The sequence below is a fragment of the Alligator sinensis genome, unplaced genomic scaffold (genome assembly GCF_000455745.1).
Source record: "Alligator sinensis unplaced genomic scaffold, ASM45574v1 scaffold437_1, whole genome shotgun sequence".
NCBI classification, from domain to species: Eukaryota; Metazoa; Chordata; order Crocodylia; family Alligatoridae; genus Alligator; species Alligator sinensis.
Genome location: NW_005842176.1, coordinates 888214 through 907927, shown reverse-complemented (window position 1 = coordinate 907927; position 19714 = coordinate 888214). Strand labels below are relative to the sequence as shown.

The following is a 19714-nucleotide window of genomic DNA, read 5'->3' as shown; positions in this document are numbered from 1 at the left end:
CACAGCTGTTCCTTTAGCTCAGGTGTGTCAAAAGTACAGGATGAGGAGCTGTCTCTCTGGTGCATGGGGCTCTCAGAGGTGCTGGGAATTTGGGGGTGGGGTGAGTCTGGGCAGGGCCTGCTGCCAAAATCCAGGGTACAGAGCCCTTTGGGGTGCATAATACTGAGGGGCAAGCAATGGGTGCTAACCCTGGTGCTGCCACCCCTGCTTGCCCTGCCTTTGCCACTACATCTGGATCGGGACTATGATGAAGAGGGACAAGTTTGACTCCTCTTTGCCTTAGCTGATACTCACTGTGGAAAGGAAGTGGATTTTGCACAGTACTCTAGGTCGCCTAATAGTGTAGCCTCACCGATCCCTTTGACATAGCTGTGCCGTGTCCTGGCAGGCTTTGTCACCATTTCTGTGGACAGCTGAAATTGCTGTCAGGCTGATGCCTCCTCATCCTCCTGCCTCCCTGGCAGGTGTATAATGAATAACCCGGAGACAGGAGTTATTTACTATCCTTTATTATTCAGAACAGGGGCCTCCTCCACAAATTGAGGGACCAGTTCTCCAAAAATATGATTCTGCAAAGAAATCGCTCCTACCTCGTAGACATCCGAGATGATGAAATCACATTGGCTTTTTATTTAATAGCAGTGTTAATTTTCCTCCTTTTATTTGTGTGTGTGTGTGTGTTTTCTCCATTTGTTTTATTATAAAATACGTCAGCCCAATGAATTTAACATCTTTTAAAACCAAACACGACAGAAATGAGGTGGCAGCAGGATCTAGTCAAGCTGCTGTCACTGCTGCTAGCAAATAAGTCGTCTACGGTTTAGTCTTTTTTTTTCTTTTTTCCTGTATTTTCTATACCAGTTAGATGGTTATCATCACATGAAGAAGAGATACCTGAACAAGATACAGCTAAGAGCTCTAGAATTAAAAATGAACACACAACTCCCATAAATCCAATCATACAAAAGAAACCACTCCTGGGGGAGGAAGGGCAGGGCAGTTATCCCCAGCTGATAACCCACAGGGAATGTGGGTGAGGAGGCCTTTCGGTCAAAAGTGGTGTTTTGCAGGTCTACAGAGTCTTTCATTGAAGGATCTCCAAAGGCTTTGCCGGGATGTGGGGCCAGATTCCGATTCTCTAGCTTGTGTGGAATAAGCACCTCACCCCATAAAAATGCCGTGGACATCAATGGGACTTCCTGCGGCTACTCAGCATGAGTAAGGGGATCAGAGTCTGGGGCTGATCAGATTTGCCTCACAACCCTCCCTGTGAGGTAGGGAAGAATTATTATCCCCATTTTTACAAGTGGGGAAACTGAGGCACAGAAAGGTTCAGTGACTTGCCCAAAGTCATGCAGCAAGTCAGTGGCAGAGCCAAGAATAGATCCTGGGAATCCTGGCTCCTACTCCCCTCTGTTCTAACCATAAGACTCCTACTGCCTGATTAAATGAACAGCAAATATTGTGCCCTCTATGCCACTACCCAACCTGTCATGAGCCAGTGAAAGCCACCATTGCCATTGCCAGTCCAGATTAAAGCAATTCAGCTTGTCTTCCCCTCCTCCACCAGGTTTATAAATCTCTTTCTTTTATATAAAAAAAGAGAGAATATGATAAAAATACAAATATTCTTAAAATTATTATTATTACTTCTGTCAAGATTGTCCAGCACTTTGAAGAGGGACGTTCAATCACAGGCAAAACTTCGGTTTGATGCATAATCAGATTGCTTTCATAGTGTTACATCTTCCTGGGGCATTAGCTGATGTTTTTCACATGGCTGACACGGGAAGAACAGATGTCGTGATTTCAGTGGCATGGATTATACCTGGCCCTTCGCTGTAAAGTATCTCTCTGTATTTCATGAGTCCAGCCCTACATCATAAGTGTTGTTATCCCCATTTTACAGAGGAAGAAACGGCGTCGTATCTGAGTGCAGTGACTTGCTCAGTGTCATCCAGTGAATCCACGGTGGAAGTGGAAATAGAATTCAGGAGTCTCGGTTCCTCATCCCGACTGCACGGGCTGGGTTGGCTGGTGTGCTGGGAAGAGATGAATCAGTTTGACTGAGACTCTTGGGAGCTGCAGAGTCATAGTTCAGACCAGAGTTGAGCAGTGACTCTCAGAAGACACACAGCCCACAGCGTTGATCTCACTTTCATTCCTCCACAGATGATGACTTTAACTCCCAAAGTCAACTGGTTGGGCTTAGGCTGGCTGTGATGTGACTGTGGCTCTGGGCAAAACTGGCCTTTGCTATCACATCCCAAACAAGTTCCTTGCACGAAAATGGGGACAATAAAGGTTATTTTGGACCCAGAATACCTCCGTAATTTGTGACTGTTATTTCTACTGTGGTGCCAAACCAGCTTTTAAGCATATGCACTTTTTCCCCATGAATTTACACACACGCTGAGAGCTACGCATGAGCTTAAGTGTCTGAGTGGAATAGGGACCTGAATTTCCATGCCTGTCTCTCATTCATAGTGGAGAGTCCTGTGGCTTTTCCTAGACCTAATTGTGAGGGCTCTTTGAGACTTGAATAAGAAGCCTGCACCTTTGCTTTTTCCGCTGTCCAGTGAAAGCAACCTTGCGGCATCACAACTGTAAGCATGAGTTCAGCCAGTGATGCCACAGAGGCAGAGTTATGACTGGAGCTGGTAGAACTGGAAAAAACAAACCCTGATTCTTGGATATTTTTGGGACTAAAAGAGACCAATTCAGCTCACTCTGATTCATGGTGTTGTATTACCCATAATTTGTGTTTGGTCAAAGGCCAATTTTAGCACAGCGTGGTGCAGAAATACATCCAAGGAAGTTTATTTATTCATTTTTTTCTTCTCTTGAAAGTGTTTTGGTCATTCAATCAGTGAAGCAGAAACAGTTATCATGCGATTTAGGTGACCAATTACACACACCGAATAACAGAGAGGAGTTGAGGCAGTCTGCTAATTATCCAAGCGATGGTGAATCCTTACGAGCAACATATACTTCAGAAGCTATGAGGATGTAGTTCATGAACAATTGGCTAACTCTAAGAAGCAGCTAACTTTACAACAAAAATTACTCATAACATAGTTTGACTAGCTCTAGCTCTGACTCTCCTGAAGGCTCAGGGAGAGGCAAAAAAAAAAAAGACTGAAAGGAAAAAAAAAAAATGTCTTGCTTAACCACAGATCACACCAAATACTGAGACAGGAAGTTATGTATTTTCAAGTTTGTTTGACATGAAAGTCCCCCTTTCCAAAAAAGAATCCCTCTAGAAAGTTTCCTTGCATCTGATTGGCTGAGAGCTTGAGGGGCAGAGCACAAAAAATAAAAAGACGCGGTTGCCCTGCCCCTGTCAATACAGTTTTGGTTTTAATTTCTTTAATAAGTCAGTAACTATTTCACCTAATGGGTCAGATGGCTAAATGGCTTCTCCCCATCTCTTTCTCTCTTGGTAATGGTTTTTCTTCCTTCCCCCCCCCCCCCCCCCCCCAATAAATAAATCTATCAAAACTTCCTCTAGGCTTTGAAGAAATGGCTCAGCTGAGAAGAAGTGATGCCACAACATGGGGGAACAAGAAAGAACGCAAAACCCATCGACCCTTCCAATGAGATCTCTCCCCCACATTACTCTGGAGCCTTCTCCCAGCCTTCCCAACTATTTATTGTTACACCGGTAAAAACGTGCCTATCACAAATGTTACTAGGCGCCTGTACATTGTTTAGAAAAAAATACCATCACACAGCAACTACATCAACAGAATAGAAGACTCTTACTCCCTAAAAATAGACTAACTACTGTACATCACTTAAGAGCCACCCCCACTCAGGAAGGGCCTGAGAGAGTAGATGGTTCGTGCATCAAGCCCAAAGGGTGAAATGCCCTGGTTTCTGCTGGGCTGATGGAAAGGGAAGTGAATTCTGAGTGCCCTCCATTGAGAATGCCCTTTATCCTAAGCAAGATGTTCTCAGCTCACGAGCGACCTGGGAGTGACATAATGGTGCACAAGGAAATGTTCTTGGTTCTGGCAGGGAGCCAAGGTCTAGGCCAGGTTGGGAGTTAAAGATCAGTGTCAACACCCTGAATCACACTGAGGGGCTCATAGGAATCTGGAAGAACAAGTGTGATGTTCTTATTGGGCCCAACCTAGCTAATTAAGCAAGCAGCCATATTCACCCCAGCTGTAGTGTCCAGATGATCTTCAATAGAAATGGCACTGCACTAGCCCAGTCTGGAGACTATAAATGCTAGAAAACCTGTCCAAGTCCAATTAAGATAGCCCCAATTGTCTTACCACAGGCAGAAGAATAACAGATGTGTTAGGCTACCAGCGAGGTCTGAGATTTCAGGGAAGACTAATGATCTGAAAGCACGTCCAAACAGGACTTTACTGGTCGGGTCACAGAAAACGCTGTGTCAACGGTGTAACAATACCACGGTGGCCCATCTTGTAACAAATTTAAGTAGGAGTGACCTACTGCAATTTTGCAGTGCCCCACCTGCATGTGCTCTTGGGTCAGTCAAGCAATTGCCTACTGCCAGGCTCCACATAAGAGCCATCGCATTAGCCCTAGCTGTGATCAACTGCACCTCTTGGTCTGCAGTACCAGAGGTTGCTGCCAGATTGCAAAGGAGCACAGTATGTACCTGGCACTGTCCCTCATTAGGAGATCAAGCCACAAACCTAGTGTGATTTCCATGCCACATACAGTTGGAGACCACTTGAGAATAACAATGTCAAGACTTGAAGCCTGAAGCAAGGGTGGAACTAGAAGGAAACTGGCATTGATGATCTCCACCATGGATGGACCCAGTGTCCCCTCTTGCCTTGATCTCCCCAGCCATAAGAGGTTATAAAGCTTCACCAGGAAACTGAATAGGTGCTGCAGTCATGCAGGGAAACACACCTGCATGATTCTCACCCCCTGGCCAGGCCAGACTGTGCTGAGGCTGTCATGGGGCAGACTGGACTTTGCTAAAGGCAGGGCTGAGGAAGCTCCCCCTCACCTGGCAACTCCACTGAGATCCCAGCCAGTGTGAGGCACTGGTTGCTATAAGCATCCCTCCACAGTCCTCCCAGGCCATGAGGCCAAGGGCTGTTCAGCTCCTGAAGTTCCCGCTGGAATCTGGCCAGCATGGGGCGGCAGCAGGGGTGGGGAGCAGCAATGGAGAAAGGGGAAGAGACACTACTGACTAGTACTCTGGTCATACTTGGCACATAGCAGCTCAAACATTTATCTACCCCAAGCACCTGGGCACCCCATAACTCATCTCACCCCTCCACTCATTCCCCCAGCAGCCAGCCAGGCACAACTCCACAGATCAGCCTACGAGCCCCTCCCCACACCCGCTGGCCCCACTAATCAACCTCAGTGCACTCCCCCAGGCCTGCTACCCCACCTGACAGCCCCAATGCTTACCCCAAGACCTCTGCCCCTACCTATCAGCCCCAGTGCCCCACTGGGCACTTTTACTCCCAGTTATCACTCCACTGCACAACCCTGACCTCTCCCCCACACCCCCAGGTTCTCACCCCTGGCTCCTATATCCCTACATATCAATGGCAATGCCCCCCCCCCCGGACTCTGTTCCTTATGAATCCTGTCTTTGTTGCCAGGGCACCATGCAGCCCACCCATTCAGGGCCCTGGGCCTCTCCTTGCAAGGGCTTTCTCTCTTCTCCCCTGGATCTCTCTTCCCTCTGGGTTTCTCTCTTAAGGGCCTCCCTTCCTTCCATGAGCCAGGGCTGCAGGATCCCATAACCGATGTCACACCCATTGAGCAGGAGCAAGAGTTGGCCAGAGGGCAAGCAAAGGCCAGGTTGATACTGCTTGGTCTCCTGCCTTTCACACAGTCTGAGGAACTGAGCTGTGTCTGCCCAGGTGGGAATTCAGTGTGCAGCTCCCTGTTCAGATCTGAGGGCAGCTGGCAAGGTGGCAGGCTCTGGGACACTGCCTGGCTAAGCCTGGCCAGCAACCCTTCTTGCCAGACGGGATGGACTTGAAATCTCATTAAAGAAAAATTTAAATCCTGTCCCATTCAGGATGGCTTGCTGCAGTGCCCCAGTGCAGATCTGACTATGGTACAAGGGCGCCATCTGGTGGGCACTTGGCAGACATGCAATAACCTCTGGTTTTATCACTGCCCAACAAATCCAGAGCCAGCTCTTGGAGACTGGCCCCTGGCATTCAATCAAGTGTTACTTGCCTAGCACAACTGTCACTGGTTGCTCAGTAGCTCCTAGTGCCAAGCATCACCTTCACCCTGGACAGCAGATAGGATGAGCAACAGCCTGGCTAGCTGTATAGCGGGGGATGTCCACCCCCTGGAGCTGGAAGGGGCATCCTGTGACTGACTGCAGCTCCACAGGGACTGGGAGGGGCCTGTTAGTCAGGGAGGTGTTTGTGGACTTAGTGCCAAGGGTGGGCAACATATAGGGGTTGGCAAGGGATGCTGCAGGGGCAGTGGGCCTCAGCACATGCCAAACAACCCTAGCACAACATGCTGGAGGAGAGGAGGCAGCAGCCTTGGCTGCGGAGCATTCAACAGTAAGGCTAGAGCCAGCATCTTCCAGCACTGGGTGCTGCAGACAGTAGTGTAGCAGCATCTCTGGAATGCTTGTGCTCAGGCTCAACTCCTGATCACAGGGCAGGGTAAAACCAGAAAGGCTGGTCATCTCCTGGCTTGACAGGTATTGGCCTGGCTGCTGTTTTGGCAGCATCCCTGTCTTTCTGCTCTCAGAGCACCATCCCTGTCTTGTCCATGCCCAGGCTCAGAAACTGCTTCTTGTTTTTGTTCCCTGGCAATTCTGCAGGTGGTTCCTGGTGCTGAACTGCCTCCCCAGTGGGTATGGAGGGTCTGGGTGATGCTTAGGCTGAATGGATCTCTATGGGGAGGTGTCCCGAACAGTGATTCTATAAGTAGGCTCTTGCTACTTCAGCCCCACCATGGCACTCCCAGTTCACATCTAATTGTCCTGCTGGGGTGCCATGACCTGATTTAGAAGGGTGGCCAAACCTAGCTCCTACACAGGGAGAAGAAGTTGCCCCATTGCACGCAGCATCCTTAATTTTTGCTTGAGTGGAGGGGGCTGTAGGTGCTGGTTGGGAACTAAGAGGGACTTTGGAGGTGGGCAAAGGGGCTTTGGAGGGGCAGCTCAGTTCTGGCAGGGCGGTGGGCACCTTGCACTGGAGTGAAGGCAGGGTTGGTAGCTGGGTGGGCAGCAGGGTTGGTTTAGACACTGGGGATTGGACTGTTTGGGGTTGGGTTGTCTGGTAGCTGGGTGGAGGAACAGGAGGGGATGAACTTTTCTCAGGTGGTGCTGGAGAGCTGGGCACTTTCCTTTCACATCTCGTCAACCAGAGAAGGGGGCGACTAAAGTTAAGCTTTCACTAGCCCTAAAAATGAGTCCACTTTGGCTAACAACCTGTGTGTCATGGCTTCCAATCCCACGTGCCACTGAGTGGCTGGAGGAGACTGCAGCTCCCTCTCTCTCTCCCTGCTGAGCACTGATGGGGCTGATGGTGGCAGAGACCAACCCCGCTCTCTCTTTCCCCTGTGGCATCAGTTCTCCATTCAGCCTCACCCACCGGCCAGTTGAAGGGAAAAAAGACATCTGCAGTGAAACCACTGCCTTCCAACACGATCTGGGATCACCTCGCAGGTCAGGGTGGGGGTAGAGAGAGAGAAAGAGAGAGAGAGAAAGAGTGAGATGTGAGCAACCTGCACACACACGTGTGACACTTACAACACGCTTACAAGGACACAGCAAATGCACAGGAGGCCATTGGAGCAGTGCAGCTCCTCCCCCGCCCCCGGCCGGGACGAAGGCTCTAGCCGCTATTACTTATATTATTCTTATTACTCTTACAAGTTTTATTGAATTAAAAAGAAATGACCTCAAGGAGATGGAGGTCACTAGCCCACCTCCACAGGCTGAGGGGGCACCGGCTTTCTCGCAATGGAGCAGGGGAGCACTCCCAACAGGTGTTTGGCTGGAAGAACTTGTTGGAGGTCTCTTCCTCTTGCCGCCTCATGGAGCCAGACGCGCCAATGCCACTTCTCTGCCCCTCCCTGCCTCCATGAGCTAAAACAAACCAGCACCCAGGCTCCTGCCCTCTGAAAGGGCTGCTTGGGGGTCTCTTCTCTCTCTTTCTCACTCTCTCTTCACGTTACGAGTCAAAAGGAAAGGCTAAAGCAGGAAGTTGGGCAGTAAAGATGCTCCCGGTGGGGCTATGTGCCCATGGGGCGTGGCGGGCGCCAACGCCGCTTCCCAGAGTTTGGAAACGTCGCCAGCTTCAGTCCCTTGGCTCCTCATCAGGCCCGAGCTCTTCCCCATGAGGGAGGCCTGGGCACCTTGGTTGTGCATAAAGTGGTGAGAGCATGGCCAATAAACGTTGACTCGGAGCGGTGGAACCCAGACAGAGTCCTTGGCCGCTGCCACTCAGGCCTTCAGTTGGTGCCACTGTGCCACGGCCTGCCGGGGATGGGCAATCATGTCCTTCCAGTGCTTCACCTCACCAGGGCCACTTTTCCAGGACAGGTAAATCTGCAGGGAGACAAACCCGACAGGTCACCAAATTGCTCTCCTGCTAAGCCTGGTCTGGGCCTGTCTTGCCCTTTGTAGCCAGCCCAACGCTGCCCTCAGATGGTTCTTGTTTCACTGTTGCACTAATCCCATTGCTCTTCTCCTTTCCTTTCAACTGCAGGGTCCCCCCTCCTTCAAATTTCGGCTCCAGTTCTGCCCTGCTTGCACCTTTTGTCTCATAGTCCCGCTCTCTACCTGCCTTGTCTTATCCCACGCTGTCCTTTGTACTCCCTGCAGCCTGCTACCCCTGCTCTTGGGATCTGTTCCCAATTCACAGGTGCTGAGCAAACCACTTTTCCTCTTGGGGTCCCTCTACAGCTATGGTTTCCTTCCAACCTTCTCCCTGACCACATAGCCTGCTGCCTCCAGGACTGGATTGGTCTGGGTCAGATCCTTCCTCAGTGGGCGCGTCTACACAAGATGTTTGCTGTGCAGTTGACTAATTGCATAGTAAATGTGTTGACATCTACACTTGCACCCCTATTAGAGTGCATGAAACTAATAAACTTCACAGCAGGGTAGCACTTGTAAATACAAGTACTACCCTGCTGCGGCATTTTCTCATGCACAGCAGTGCATGTATAGACACTGTCCTGTTGCCTGGGGCATAGAGTGCTTAAGCATGGGGCTAGCCAGCAGTCAGCCCCCATGCTAAAGCACCCTATGCCCCAGCCAGCTGCTCCACAGCACATGAAGCATGCAGCCTTGGGCTGGCAGGCTGACCCCCTGGGTCCCTTGCCAGCCTGGGCTGCTCTGACGGGGCTTCACATACTATGCATGAATAAACTCAGGAGCAATATGCTCTGGAGTTTTTTGCTCCTGGACGCATGCTTAAATGGCATGCTTGGGAGCAAAAAACTCCAGAACAATAAGTGCCAGAGTTTATTTGTGTTCATTAATTGCACATGTAGATGCGCCCACTGAGTCCAGTGCAGCTAATGCCAACTCATTCCAGCAGAGGACCTGGCCCCTGAACTTTCCTGGAGGGTACTGGGCTCAGTGAACAGGTTGGGCTCCCCTTTGTCCATCACTGGAGCTTGTCTCTTAAGATGTTTGAGGCTATTTTGTTCCTTTTCTCCTTGTTTCCAGATTCAGTCATCCACCCAGGGCCAGTCTGGGCACTGAAAGCCCAGGAGCAAAGTTGTTATCATGGCATTTCCAGTTCAACAGGGCTCTAGACTTGCTCTGTGGGACCTCCCCCAAGGACATGGCTAACCCCATTCCTGATCTTTGGGAAAGTTCCCCAAAGCCAAGATCCTCTGAAAGTGACCATTTGCATCCCCTCTTGATGCTGCATTTTTCCCTAGACTTAATTCTCTGGCTGCCTGCATGGCTCTACATGGATACCACAGGGAGCCTTTGATGGAGGCTGGCAAGAAGAAAAGTGAGGCAGCTCTCCTTTGGGGAGGGGACCCAAGCAGGCAATGCCCATGACCCACCAGAGCCAAAGTGGACCAGCTGGCTGGCATGGCTAAGGCACCCCAGTTTACATAGCTAATGACACACAAGGGAGTGATGTGGTAGTATCAACCCCATTTGCTTTTGGCTCCCCAGCCCAAAAAACCCAGGGCTTATTTACAGCTTGGTGGACAGGAAGTATACTTTGGCATAAGTCTGGTGCAAGGCTTAAACACATGTCTTTGAAGATGTAGTAAGGCACTTGCTCAGAAAGGCCAAGTAGAGGCTTAAGTTCACTCTTCAGTCTCCACCCAACCTGCAACACTCTCTGGCAGAGGGCACCTGTGCTCTATCCTCATTCTCATTTGGCCTCTCACCACTGGCATGGGGTGAGGAGAGGCAAGTGTACACTGCACTTAGCATCTTCACCTGTTTGGCCAGGTTTTGGGGGCAGGCGGGCAGGAAGTCCTATTGTACTACATGTCACCTGCATGTGTGGTGGGCCTGTTAGCACTCTGGGTCTTCATAGAGGAAGAGAAGGTCACAGGTCTGTTGTGACACTCTCCCTGTGGGAAAGTACCAAATGACTGAACAGCTTGGTCAGGTCCTGACAGTGGACCTGGTGACTCTTGTTGACATGTTGTGTGGCCTTAGGGTGACAAGGAAAGATTGGTGGCATATTGGGGGTCTGCATGATCTGTAGCAAGCACTGAAACCAGAATGCCTTCTCCTTTTCTCCAGATGCTCCTGGCTTGCTAAGAAGAGCTTGGAAAAGCAGATGGAACTGGGGAGGACAACCAGCCTGTGTGCTTCCACCAATCTCATCCTGAGAGGAGAGGAGGTTGAAGCCAGCTTCATGGACTGGAGCTACTAGCAGGCAGGAATGGTCCGCGAGGAAGGTGGTTGGGAAGAAAAGGACCAGCTGGTCACCTAGGTGGTCAGCAGCCTGGCAAATTAGATGGGAGGTGGCTTATGGAGGTTCTTTGACTATCTAGAGGTGATCCTCACCAGGAAGGGGAGACAGCCACGCAGTCTAGGAGGAGCACTTCAGGAGACAGTGCTGGATACTACGGTGCCCCCTCCTTGATGATACTAACCATGGGAGAGGCGCATGGACCCACTGGCCATTTTAGGCAATCAGCTACAGGGCAGAGAAGCTTTCCAGACCAGGCATGCAGCCGTGGCCACTGAATCCCATCTACACACCTTAGGATCTCCCCTCTACCAGCATCAAACCATTCCCTGGACCTCTTCTGGATGCATCAGCTGGCGTCCTTCATTCTGCCTCTGCTAACAAATTCACTGGAGGTGTCAGAAATAGCTACAAGGCAACGCAAGCAAGTGCGAACTTGTCCATGCAGGGGTGGGTTATTTTTAGCGTCTAGCTTTCTATACAGCAATACAGAAAAAGTGTGTGTCAACCCTCTCGCAAGCTGACAGCTGAAACATGTGTCACAGAGGCACTAACGGAGCCTGGAAACTGTCACTCAAACTAACATCATTTCACAGCTCGATCTAAGGTTGCACAATACAGGTAATTATTCAATCAAAAGTTATTAGCATGTTGCCAGCAGCAGAGCGCCTGCTGAGGTGGTGGAGGACAATCTATTCTCAACCTCAGGCTGTGTTTGCCTGTAACTAATGTGGCAATTTTCCCTTTCCAAGTTTCTTAAAAGTTCTTTGCTCTGTTCCTTGTAACTTTCTCAGCAAATTTCTTCTGGAGGTGAAATATCCCAGGCTTTAATCTAGGTCAGGGGCGGGCAATTATTTCGGGCGGAGGGCCACTTACTGAGTTGGCAAGCCATCAAGGGCCACATGACAGGCAGCCAGGGGCAGATAAATATTAATTTTCTAAATACTTTAGGGGCCTCATGGGCTGGACATAACGGCCTGGCGGGCCGCATCCAGCCCAGGGGCCACATTTTGCCCACCCCTGCCCTAGGTGCATATCTCTCTAGCCACCCATACACTGTATCATACATTTCCTCTCCTTAGCTATGGAATCATTCTCTCTCTCTGTTTATGAATTTTACATTTAAAAGTCATTGGATAAAGAACAAAAATAGTCCTGCAAACAGGGACCAGAATCCAAGAATCCCTTTCATGCAAAGTGCCTTAATCACTAGGTTACCAAACCAGGCTCCCTCTTTTTGCTCTTCCTGGCTGACTGCCTTTTAGTTGTTGGGCTACCGAGTGGCCCATTTTCATTCAGAGAGGTGGAGGGTATCCCATCCTGCCTAGCTAATAGGTAGGTGGTTATAGCACTCTCCAGTGGGGCAGGTGGTGGGAAGAGATATGGGTTAAAATCCCCTCAGGCTGCGGTAAGATTTAAACACTCACTGAGTGAGTGCTCTAACCACTATACTATTATAAAGAAAAGGTCCATGCTACCACCTCCTCTGGCAGCTGTGTTTTAAAAACAAAGCAGCTACAACTATTTGCTTGTGAGGAAACTGGCCCCCCATGGGCCCTGTGCCTACACAGAGCTGCCACTGAACTTTCTGACCAAATCGGGGAGATGCCACGAGTTATAAGTGCTGTCAAGGTCAGGCAGCCACTGAGCAAGGGTGTTCTGGGCCACAGCTTTGTTTTTAGGTGCCTGGAGTCTGCCCTAGCCCTGAGTTCGGTGCCTCAGTTTTGGAGCCAGCCCTCTTGCGGTGGAATTCTTGAGAGGCAACATGGAGCCTAGTAATGTCAAATCAATGAGTGCAAAATGTAATGGACTTGGAAGGTTTGGAGCTGCCAGCCTGCAGGCCCCGCGGTCTCTCCCAGTGGGAGATGTGACTCAAGGCCGAAAGGGAAATGTAGTTGAATTGGGGAGGAAAATGCTGCTCTCCTAGCGGGCTTGACCACCCACAGGCTTGACAGCAGGAACAAGGAGGGGCTGTGAAGCTAGTGAAATTGAGCAGGACAGTGTCTCTGACTGAGCTCGTTTCTCCCTAGTGCCAAACACTCCCCAGGACAAGGAAAGGCCCCTCCTGTGCCCAACAAGGGGCCTGAATGAGGCACAAGGGTGAGAACTTTACTTTGGGAGACAGGTCATGTCCTCCCCTGTGTAGACAGGTTTTATTCCTGTCCATCACTGCCCTCTTCTCTGCATTTGTAGCTGGGTTCCGGCCACCTGGGTTTGCTGACTTGGGCTGCATCTGCAAATTTGGTTCTGGTTGACCTTACAAGCAAAGAGACACTTGATGCAAGGCCATGAAGCAGCTTCAGGTAGGGAGAGACTTGCATGATTTTAATGGTCCTGGCACAAAAAGTAGAGGGGTACTGATGATACTAGTGTGGTGGTTCTAAACCTTTTTAGCCTTGAGGCACCCCTGTTAGACTCAAGGCACCCCTCAGAAAATGGCAGCTCTTAGCTTTTGCTCATTTTTTTGATTACAGAAAAATAATAGAGCAATTCTTTTGTTGCAAAGAGCTCTCAGAAAGACCACAATAGGTCAGAATGGTTTTAACGCTATAGATTCCTATTTGAAATCTCTGGGGTTATCTTGTGAATCATACTTGCGCACCTAACAGTACTAACATTGTGTGGTGCCCTGCAGCACCCTTGAAAGGATCTCAAGGCACCCCAGGGTACTGTGGCACCCTGGTTGAAAATCACTTTGTTAACTGATGACACAAAGCTAAGAGTCATCATCAGTACAGAGGAGGATTGGGATATTGTACAGAAATAACCGGATGACTTGAAGACTGGAATAATAGAAATAGGATGAAATTCAATAGCAGAAAATGAAAGTCATACACTTACTGACTAATAACATGCATTTTTGCAATAAACAGGGGCTCATTGGTTGGAAATGACAGCAAAAAGAAAGAACTAGGTGTATCCATCAATCACAGGATGATTATGAGCCACTATGGTGATCTGGTCACCAAAAAAGGCAAATGTTTTCCTAGGGTGAATCAGGTGGAGGGATTTCCAGTGGAGGCAGGGGCAAGAACCTCGTGAGATCTCTGCTGGGACACTGCATACAATCCTGTTGTCCTGTGTTCAAGACAGATGAAATCAAGCCGGAACAGAGGTGTGGGAGGGCTATTTAGGATGGTCAGGGGACTGGAAAACCTATTTTATGACCAATGAAAAAGCTCGTCTTGTTTAGCCTAGCAAAATGAGCAGGGGATAGGACTACAGTCCATATATATATTGGGATTAAACACTAGGGACAGAGAAATGGTATTTGTGCTGAAGGACAATGCTGGCCCAGAACAACTGGGTATAAACTGTGCATTGTCCTTCAGCACAAATAATACTTCTGTGTCCCTAGTATTTAAACTTAGGCTGGAAATTAGAAGAAAGTTCCAAACCATTATAGCAGCAAGGCCCTGAAACAGTCACCCGATCGCAATAGCAGGTGCACTAATCCTTGGTACTTTGAAAATGGAGCTCTCAGTTTATGGACTTGTACCTGTACTAGTGGGGTATGGATCCCAGGAGTTCCTTTCCAGTGTTGTGCTCCTGTGATCTACATCTGGTTGGTTAAATAGCTCCTTACATTACAGAGGTGCTCTAGAACAGGGGTCAGTAATGTGTTTGGGCAGAGTGCCAAAAGCATCCTCAACTTGTAAGATGTTGGCATGCCAGGGGTGGACAGCGGGGAGCTGCAGGGGCCCAATCCCCATTGTGGCAGTGCAGCTGCGGCCCCTTCCTGCTATCTGCTCTGTGGTGCATGTGTACCTGCTGCCAGCAACAAGCTGGGCCTGGGCTCTGTAGACCAGGGTCAGGGCTTCCCAGGGCCTCCTGACTGCCTGCCACATCTGGCTTGGGATCTAGGCAGGTCCCTAAAGCCCACAGAGCCCAAGCTGCTCACAACAGGCAATGGGAAGGCTGCAAGCAGCTGCACCAGGGTCCATGGAGCCCTGGCTTGGCTTGTTGCTGGCAGTGGCTGCACGTATGCCTTGAGGCGGACAGTGGGCAAGGCATCGAGGCTGCACTGCCACAACAAGGATTGGACCCCTCGTGGCTCTTCTGTCAATTGTCCTGAGGCACGTGTGCCATGCAAAATGCTTCCACATTTCATGCTCTAGCACATGTGCCAGGAGTTGCCTACCCCTGCTCTAGGAAATTCTATCTGGTAGGCGTACAGATTAGCAGAGCAACTGAGTCAATGTGGCTGCAAGTCTTGGGCCAAATTTTGTCCTTGGTTATGCATATATAATCTCATGGATGGTAACTGGGCTGCATATAAATGGAGACACAGTAAGGGCTCTGAACTTTGGCTTGTGTAGTGCCCAGATGCAGCAAACAAGAGCAGGGCTCCCGCCTATTCTATTCTATTTTATTCTATTCTAGGGGTTATAGGATGCTCATTACCACAGTCCGTGAGTGCCTTCCAAGAGCACATTAAACTACTAGACTATATTCCAAGAGCACATTAAACTACTAGATTATATGCCTGCCACATGTTGTACACTGTTATCATTTCTCTGAAGGAGAAGTGTGGTCCAGTGGAGTGTCTTGTTTGGGTAGGGTCTTAGGGCTTGTCAGTTTGTTTCCAACTCACCTGTTGCTCTGTATTTATGCTAGAGGGGGCAGGTCAAAGGAATATACCTCATAGCCAGGGAAGAAAGGCGTGAGGTTTGTGAGGAGCTTTGGCTCCCGAGGGAATTAATTCCACAGCCTGGGATCAACCCCTAAGAAAGTCCTGTTTCCCACACAGGTGGGATGTATTCTCATTGTGTGCAGTCCTGTCACACCAGAGGATCACAGTTGCCAACTACAGTCTCCAGTCCTTGGTCCAGGATATCAGGTCTTACTCTGCACACTCACAGTGAGAGAGAGGCCCTGCCCCAAGACTTTACAGTCCAAACAGACAATGGGCAGGAGAAAGACTGGACTCTTGACCCCAGTTCTCAGGTGTGCCAGTGGCAGAGCCAAGAGCCAACCCCTCATCTCCTGAGTTCGAGCTTGGGTGGCTGCCAGCCACCTTCTCATCAATGACTTTCCTGTGCTTAAATTCACAGCCTCGTAATGCTTCACTCACGTTACATTGTTAATTTAATTGATGTGTTTATTTTACTACAACTCTGCATTGGGGGATAATTGAATCCCTGCGGCATGCAATAATAATAGTGAGACTGCTGTGTCAATTTATCATCATTAGGAGGGGAGTTAAATATATTTAATGTAACTCAGGTTTTGGGCCAGATGATTTATTTTTTTTTAAGTACAGAATGTAATTTTTTCTTTACAAATAAAAAGCCAGATCCCCAGCTGGAGCAAATCAGTGCTGTGCCATTGGAGTCAATGGGCCAGAGCCACAGTCAGCATCACTTCATTAGAGTCAGCAAGGCCAGATCCCCAGGTGGCTTAAAGTGGCATTGTTTCACTGAAGTCAATGGAGCTTGGCCAATTTACACCTGCTGAGTGTCTAGACTAAGCCTGTCAGCTAATTCAGGGGTTTGGGCTGAGGGCAGCTCAGCCTAGGAGCAAACATACTCTTAAGTGTTTGAGGTACGATCCGAAGGCATGATGTGCCCAGTAGGATGCTCTTCCTGGGGTTGGGCCTGCCGCCGTTACTCACATGAGCTGCACAGTCAAAGGCAATGGAACTAGTTACCTGAATAAAGGCTGCCAGATGATTTCCTCACAGAGTAAAATAATTTCCCCCTTCCCCAGAACAGCTTCATAGTAGGCAGAGATTTCCCTCTACCTGGAACTGCAGACCATTGAAATTATCTGGGACTTTCATTTTACCTTGCTATAAATAGACTTCATTAGATTCAAGTTCACCCTAGAGCAGGTACACCAGAGTGATGTGCATAGCTGAAATGCTTAGGCAGACAGAGAGAGAGGGAGAGAAAGAGAAAAATTAGATACTGTATGTGCCTCTCCCCCTTGCTGTCTCACTGGCTAGCTGGAATAGTGATTTTTGGGTCATCTCAAGTCAGAAGCTGATGTGAGGGGTTGACATAGAAGCAGGGCTGGCTGAAAAGTTGAGTGTCTGCTCCTAACTTTCCTGGAATTCAGGTGGCTTTTTAATGTTGGGTTTGTGCTAGGATTGGCTGTAACTTGGTAGTTCTCTGAGCAGAATCTGCGCTGCCATCCTGCAGCAGTTTCAGAACCACGGAGGCATACTGGAAGGTCACACAGGTTTTGGGATGGACTCTCAATCTGTCACAGGGTGTTGGGAGGAGTGGGAAGCTGCTGGAAAGGCAAGGGAACCAAGCTGCTATGGTTTCAGTGCTCTGGGGCACGCTCTGCAGCAAACACAGCTTTTCAGCTGGCTTTGACACTGGCTGATGAACTTTGTTTACATTAATAAAGTCATCTGGAGGGCTCTGTATTTGGGTATTTTGGCTTGAATTTACACCAGGCTGGTGGTGAAAGTTATTCCCCTTTGACAGCTGTCATCTGGTTTGGGAGAAATGAATTCAGGGGTCTCAGCTTCCTCCTAGAGAACAGATATCCACAACACCCTAATGGCAGTCTCAGAAGAGAGGCTGAGATAGGGTGACCATTCGTCCGGTTTTATAAAGGACAGACTGGTTTTCTGCTACTCTGACATAAAGGTGTCTGGTTTTGTATCAATAGGACAGAGGACAGACTGGTGGAAGTTTGTGGAGGAAAATAGAGGACATAAAGGCATCCAGTTTTGTATCAGCAGGACAGAGGACAGAGTACAGAGTAGAAGAAAACTGGGCTGTCCTCTATAAAACTGGATGAATGTCTACCCTAGGCTGAGATCTGAGTGGGGGGCATGGACCATGAACTCCCAGTCATCCCTCCAGGAAATCTTTCTAAGTCCCAGTTTCCCCCCAGCTTGCCTTCCCCAAAGATGGAGCTGAGTGATGATGAGGGACAGTGGGATGGATCTTGCTCTTCCTGTGTTCAACCTGTTGATGAACTGAAGAAGTCAGGCTCTGAGTCTGGTGATTGGTGCCTCTCCTCAGCACCAAACTCACATGAACACTGCAAATGGGAGACACTCAGACTCCTCTTATTCAGTGTATGAGACCTCAGAAATGCTCACTGCCCTAAGCTCCACTACATGGTCTTTATTATTGGGGGTCGGCTTGCTGAAGAGCTGCCCAGTGTGGTAGTTTGGCTTTGTGCTGCTACCTGGAAACAAAATCCTTGCCTGACAATGTTCCTTCTGGACCTCCTGGCAGTGGTAAGACTCGCCAGTTGCAGTGCAGTTAAGCTGTCATCTTTAAAGGCAACTGTTCCCAAATCTATACAAAGCAAGCAGAGGCTTCTCTGCCAGGAAAATCTTGACTGGTGTCGAATGGGACATGTGGGGCCCAGATTCTGGAAAGCACGGTTGTAGAGTGGAAGGAGCTTCAAGAGCAGAGTGAGCTGCATACTAAATTCCCATCCAAAGCCTAAGGCACAGCACCAAACCCCCACCTTGTTCATGTCAGGAGTGCTTTATTTACAGACTGGAAATCTCTGGTCAGCCTCTGCTGTGTGGGCAGAGGGTGGTACTACATACTGTACCGTCAAATTCTATGGCACCATCTGAAGATGGTCTTGCCTTCATCTCACTAGCTGAATGTATCAGCTTTTATGAACTGAGCTGAAATGCTGATCCTGTATCCTGAACTTGGCTCCCTCTCTTGTGTTCCCTGAAGTACTCTTCAATCGCAGTTTATTCTCTTTCTTACACTACATCAACCACCCAATTTCTGTAAGTTTGACCTTATTCCAGGACTTCTGCTGCCCAGAGCTCTCTATAAAGAAAGGGAGATCTCAGCTCAGGCATTAGTCACTTCCTGGTCTGATCACTGGGAGAGCATCAAGTAGCCTGGCAGTGTAGACACAGTCTTGTTGATGAGTTTTCATCCCCCACAACTCCGTCATTAGCACATCATGCCCTCTCCGTGGGTGACTCCTCCGTATGCCAAGGGGTTAGATTCAAGATGCTGTTATTAATATTTAAAACACTGCCTGCCTCTTCTGTCACACTCTTGAGACATGGTTGGCATTAATGTCCCTTCTAATAAATGCACAGACACTTTCTCCTTTGCCTGGTGCTACATCACTCAGGGGCTCCAGCATCAGTGGTTTGGTGGAGCTCCATTCCCTGAGGTGATGCTCTCAGCTTAAAGCCAGTGTAGTGCAGGGAGGACGTGGAGAGACATTACTGGTGGTGCACTGCATCAAGAGCGCGAGCATCTTTTTTCTGATAGCATCTAGGATGCTCAGATTGGCTTTGCTTGTGTTATGCAGCACCTCAGGGAGCAGAAAATTAATGGGGAGACTTTTGGTCAAGGGAAAGGGAAAGGGCCTTAGGAGTCACATTTAGGACTCCCATGGATTTCTTTTCATTGGCAGCCTAGAGGAAGGTGAAATTAATCTTCAGATTCACCAACAACGATGAGACCAGCTGTAGCAAACAAATGGGAGGGGAGAGGATGACAGAAAAGGCAATAAAGATGGAAAGACCTGAGCTGTGAGCTGCCAGGGGTTCCAAAAGGGTAAAGTGAAGAAGTCATTGGCTTAGGCAGAGAAAGTATCTGCACAGACACAAAAAGAGACAAGGTCTTGATAGGCTCTCAGTAGATGTGTCTGGAGGATGCTGTGAGTACCTGCAGGGAGGCCCCAGGTTTAGAGGAATCAATACTAGTTTGGCAATGGGCTTATCAGCATCATGTTTTATTAATAACTGGCCATGGGAAAAAGAAGGAGGTTTCTAGCCAGCAGAATGCCTCCTAATAAAAAAGAAGGAGCTTGATCAGTTGATGAAAGGCATTATAGGACATGGTTGCCTAGAGTAGTAAGGAGTAGACTCCATG

General features: G+C 49.0%; 1 protein-coding gene across 1 annotated transcript in view; it reads right to left on the bottom strand.

Moving 5' to 3' along the window:
* Positions 1–496: 496 nt before the first annotated feature.
* The window catches only part of SYT7 (synaptotagmin 7), a 79637-nt gene continuing 60419 nt past the window's right edge, over positions 497–19714 (bottom strand). The window contains exon 13 of the mRNA XM_025206939.1: positions 497–8536. Coding sequence (XP_025062724.1) covers positions 8432–8536 — 105 coding nt within the window. The 3' untranslated portion in view covers positions 497–8431. The remainder of the gene's footprint in view (positions 8537–19714) is intronic.